This window comes from Cotesia glomerata, linkage group LG4 (genome assembly GCF_020080835.1).
Source record: "Cotesia glomerata isolate CgM1 linkage group LG4, MPM_Cglom_v2.3, whole genome shotgun sequence".
NCBI lineage: Eukaryota > Metazoa > Arthropoda > Insecta > Hymenoptera > Braconidae > Cotesia > Cotesia glomerata.
Window position 1 is genome coordinate 17,962,850 of NC_058161.1, and position 4,817 is coordinate 17,967,666.

The 4,817-nt window shown below is 27.9% G+C and overlaps 2 protein-coding genes across 2 annotated transcripts; both read left to right on the forward strand.

Moving 5' to 3' along the window:
• The first annotated feature begins 309 nt into the window (after positions 1-309).
• LOC123263488 (E3 ubiquitin ligase complex SCF subunit sconC-like) lies at positions 310-3,017 on the forward strand. Its single transcript, XM_044726279.1, has 3 exons — positions 310-626; positions 1,066-1,290; positions 2,978-3,017. The coding sequence occupies exons 1-2, from the start codon at positions 360-362 to the stop codon at positions 1,279-1,281; spliced, it is 483 nt and encodes a 160-aa protein (XP_044582214.1). The 5' UTR covers positions 310-359; the 3' UTR covers positions 1,282-1,290; positions 2,978-3,017.
• Positions 3,018-3,796: 779 nt separating this feature from the next.
• LOC123263010 (E3 ubiquitin ligase complex SCF subunit sconC-like) lies at positions 3,797-4,420 on the forward strand. The gene is made up of 2 exons (XM_044725524.1): positions 3,797-4,082; positions 4,165-4,420. Exons 1-2 carry the CDS (start codon positions 3,819-3,821, stop codon positions 4,378-4,380), a joined length of 480 nt encoding a protein of 159 aa, XP_044581459.1. The 5' UTR covers positions 3,797-3,818; the 3' UTR covers positions 4,381-4,420.
• Positions 4,421-4,817: the final 397 nt, after the last annotated feature.

The window sequence follows — 4,817 nt, forward strand, 5'->3', positions numbered from 1 at the left end:
CCTAACCCCTTAATCCAAGAGAAAGAAATTCTTGGGCGAAGTTGTATATATCTTATTGTAAAACAACCAAGTTTCTTTGTTCAAGAGTCAATTTCTTAAGTTAAAAGAATTGAATTACTTAAAACAAGAATGACATTTTGAAGAAAAAGTTTTTCTTCAATCAAGTCATTTTTTTTATCAATGTGTAGATATATATTTATATTGTAACAGACAAATTTTTATCGAAATAGACGAATACTCTCAGTATTATGTGGTACAGTCTAGAAAATCTAAGATTTATTCTCAAAAGTATTTAAGAAACGCCAAAAGAAGTGAATTATTTATTTATTCGCATTCTTTGTAACTCAACGAGCATAAAAATGGCTGACCTGGAGCTAATATCAGCGGACGGTACGATTTTCCTGGTCGATAAAGACGTTGTCAACAATTGGTCGACAGTGACGGAAATGCTGGAATTGTTTCAAGAAGAGTCTGATTCTCAAGTACCTCTGCCTGCTGTTAACAAATCTGAACTAAAAAAAATAATCGACTGGTCGAGAGCAAATGGCGGAAATTTTCCCCGACCGAATGCTGAGGGTGATTCGGTGACAGTCCAATTAACAGAAGCTGATCAATTTTACTTCGGGGTAAGTCATTTATTCACAGTCATGTCACGTTATCAGCTCTTTGAGTGTCTCTCTCATACACGGAAAAAAGAAAGCAGGAGTAATTACAGTATAAAATGTAAAATCGGTCCTGTCATAATCAAAACTATAAAAATTACAGTTTGAAATAACATTTTTCTAAATTTAATTTTTGAATTTAATTTTCAGAGCTTTCAATATAAATATTACATTCTACAATGTAATTCGTATAAAATCTGTAATAATTACAATCTGAAACTGTAATTTTTCCAGTTTTCATCACAAAGCACCACATTATATACTGTAATTTTTCGAGTTTTCTTTTTTCCGTGTATTAACGCGAGTCTGGTTAAAAGAAAAAGGAAAAAAACCGGGCTCATAACGCGACTCGACTGTATTTAGATAGTTAATAACCTGGCGCATAATGAAGCGAAAATTTTAGAATATAGAAAATGATGAACTAATCAACGTAATCAATGCTGCCAACTACTTGGGAATCGAGCGTCTTCTAGATGTCACTACTCAGCTATTGGCGGACATAATTCGTGTAAAAGAACCCCATGAAATACGCGCGGAATTCAATTTGATCAACGACCTTCACGAAAAAGATGAAGCTGTACTCCGCGAAGAATATGAATTGATTAACAATGAATTATGAATTTTTAATGTTATTAATCTATATTATTAAGAGAATAAGCAAAATTTTGTGACCAGTGTATTTATATAATAAAATTGATTTTTTTAGTGAAATTTAGTGTCATCGCAAAGGTCTTGACTTGAATTTGTGCCTTTTCAAGGCTTTATTTCATTCTCACTAATAGTAAATTTGTTATGATAAGTATTTAGGCTGCATTCAAAAATACTCTATCTCTAGATATATAATTAAGAAATGACCCTGTATCTTGTAAATTGTTGACATTTTTAAAGATATAAGCTCATCCCGACATTACACTCATCGATACCTTTCATTCGAGTACCCACATCAATTTTTCATATATTTATGTATATTATATATATGTATATATGAAAAATATATCAAAAATGCATGTGGGTACTCAAATGAAAGCTCTCGATCATTGTAACATCGGGATGAGCTTATATATCTTTAAAAATGTCAATAATTGAGAAATTACATTGTTTTTTGTCAACTGATGATATTTTTAACGATATAAGCTCATTATGTTGTTACTCTCATGGAGACCTTTCATTTGAATACCCACACGAATTTTTTATATATTTTATATATATCACAAATATCATAGATATAAAATATATGAAAAATTGATGTGGGTATTCAAATGAAAGGTCTCAATGAGCGTAACATCAGAATGAGCTTATATCTTCAAAAATGTCAATAATTAAGACATTACTTCATATTTTGTCCACTGATGGTATTTTTAAAAATATAAGCTCACCCCAACATTACACCCATCGAGACCTTTCATTCGAGTACCCACATCAATTTTTCATATATTTATGTATATATGAAAAATATATCAAAAATGCATGTGGGTACTCAAATGAAAGCTCTCGAACATTGTAACATCGGGATGAGCTTATATATCTTTAAAAATGTCAATAATTGAGAAATTACATCGTTTTTTGTCAACTGATGATATTTTTAACGATATAAGCTCATTATGTTGATACTCTCATGGAGACCTTTCATTTGAATACCCACACGAATATTTTATATATTTTATATATATCACAAATATCATATATATAAAATATATGAATAATTGATGTGGGTATTCAAATGAAAGGTCTCAATGAGCGTAACATCAGGATGAGCTTATATCTTCAAAAATGTCAATAATTAAGAAATTACTTCATATTTTGTCCACTGATGGTATTTTTAAAAATATAAGCTCACCCCAACATTACACTCATCGAGAACTTTTATTCGAGTACCCACATCAATTTCTCATATATTTATATATATTATATATATGTATATATGAAAAATATATCAAAAATGCATGTGGGTACTCAAATGAATGCTCTTGATGAGTATAACATCGGAATGAGCTTATATATCTTCAATAAATGTCAATGATTGAGAAATTACATTGTTTTTAGTCAACTGATGATATTTTTAACGATATAAGCTCATTCTGTTGTTACTCTCATGGAGACCTTTTATTTGAATACCCACACGAATATTTTATATATTTTATATATATCACAAATATCATATATATAAAATATATGAATAATTGATGTGGGTATTCAAATGAAAGGTCTCAATGAGCGTAACATTAGGATGAGCTTATATCTTCAAAAATGTCAATAATTAAGAAAATACTTAATATTTTTTCCACAAGTCTCGGCAGTCACATAGTGACTGCAAGGTTACTATTTATTAATATATACTTTATATAATTATGCACTAAAGCGTGATGATCATATCACTGATTACAAAGATTTACACTCACTATAGATATTCTTTTTATTATAAAATTTTTCTAAATCAATTTTTAAGTCAAATAAAATAATTATTTTTAATTATATATGTTGTCTATGATAAAATTTTTAATTTTTTCAATAATAAATTATTATTAATTTTTAAAGATCGATATTTTATTTTAGAGAATATTATTTCTATTTAAAAGGATAAAATAATATTTGTTTATAGATTAGGAATTTTATTTGATAAGAAAATTAATAAAATGTCACGGATGCTGATTAATGATAATTGTTACGCTGACGATAGACAATTTTTAAAAGACATTTTTTTGATACGTCTAGAAAATTCGAGTATTAACTGTTCTTAGATATAGAATGTAGATGTATAAAAAAAGTCATTGTTTCATTTTTGTTAGTGTTTTTTAGAAGATTAAAAATTTTTTCTAATTAGAAATTGATCTGAAGGTATTAAAAATAAAAAAACTATTAGTTTTTTTAAGAGAAAAATTCTTGAGCCCAGAAAATAATTTTGAAGAGTTTCATTGTCAATATTGATTATTGTCAAGACGAAAAATTTTTGAATTAGATAAAATTTACTTTAAGAATAATTTCTTAGTTTAAGAATTTTTCTACTCTATTCAAAAGGACGAAATTCTTAAAAATTGTTATTGTTGTTGCTATATTTTAAGCCGCTTTTAATAAGGTTTTAACAATTTCTTTAAAACTTTTTACTCGATTCAAGTAAATTTTTTTTTTGTGTGTAATAATTGAATGTTTGCCTTTTAGATGAATAACATAGTAGTTTCCACAAGAGATCAAAAACAGATTGTGATCCATCAGAATTCCATTAAAAATTTGTGTACCAGGAAATTAATGTCAGCGGTTTATGGTGCTCCAGTAGAATTGAAAGAAGTCGATTCGTCGGAATTAAATTTAATTTTAAAGTGGTGCGCTGAAAATGATCAGGAAACCAGAAAATTGGTTGATGATGATGAAGATTGTTGGCCAAAAGAAATAAAACTTACTGATATTGATAAAAATCACTTTGGGGTAATTAGACATTGAAATTAAAAATAAGATAGTGTTGTAGATTTGTAAATAAAATAAAAAAAATTTGCTTATTCTGTTAAAGGACATAGAAATTAACCAACTTTTCAAAGTAATAAAAGCTGCTGATTATTTAGAAATACCAACTCTAGTTGAGGTTACTACTCAAATAATGGCGGATAGAATGTCAGGAAAAGATCCGGAAGAATTGCGTGTTATGTTGGATGTGACTAATGATTTGTCGCCAGATGTCGAAGATCGATTACGCGAAGAATATGATTCCATCACCACGGAATTGTGAATGCCTTATATTTTATTCTTATTATTAATACAATAATATTGTTAATGGGGCATTCTATAATGACTGGTGGGACATTTGGAATTCCATCAATTATAAGCTATAATTATGTAACTGAAACTTATATTATAGTAAAATTAGTCTTATAATACAGAAGAATAACTAATTAATAACATCCCTTTGTCAAAAACCTCGATTCCCGGGTCAAAAAATTTAGTCTGTTTTATGATTAATAAAAATTTTTAATATTTATCATTCAATTTAATTTTATTATGTGTATCTATTTTATATAAGAATTTAATCTGTTTTTGCCCGTACTATTCCCAATTCAGACCAATTTCAGATCATTTTTAATGTTATAATAAAGTTGTTTTCTATTGTTTCAAGACCAAAATCAGACTTTTTTTGTCACAATCATTTAACTGGTTTTGATCGCATCA

Excerpts from the sequence above, each read along its gene's own strand:
- LOC123263488 (XM_044726279.1), top strand. The coding sequence starts at position 360 with ATGGCTGACCTGGAGCTAATATCAGCGGACGGTACGATTTTCCTGGTC. Across the intron at positions 627-1,065 it reads CTGATCAATTTTACTTCGGG|AATATAGAAAATGATGAACT; the intron begins GTAAGTCATTTA and ends CGAAAATTTTAG.
- LOC123263010 (XM_044725524.1), top strand. The coding sequence starts at position 3,819 with ATGAATAACATAGTAGTTTCCACAAGAGATCAAAAACAGATTGTGATC. Across the intron at positions 4,083-4,164 it reads TTGATAAAAATCACTTTGGG|GACATAGAAATTAACCAACT; the intron begins GTAATTAGACAT and ends ATTCTGTTAAAG.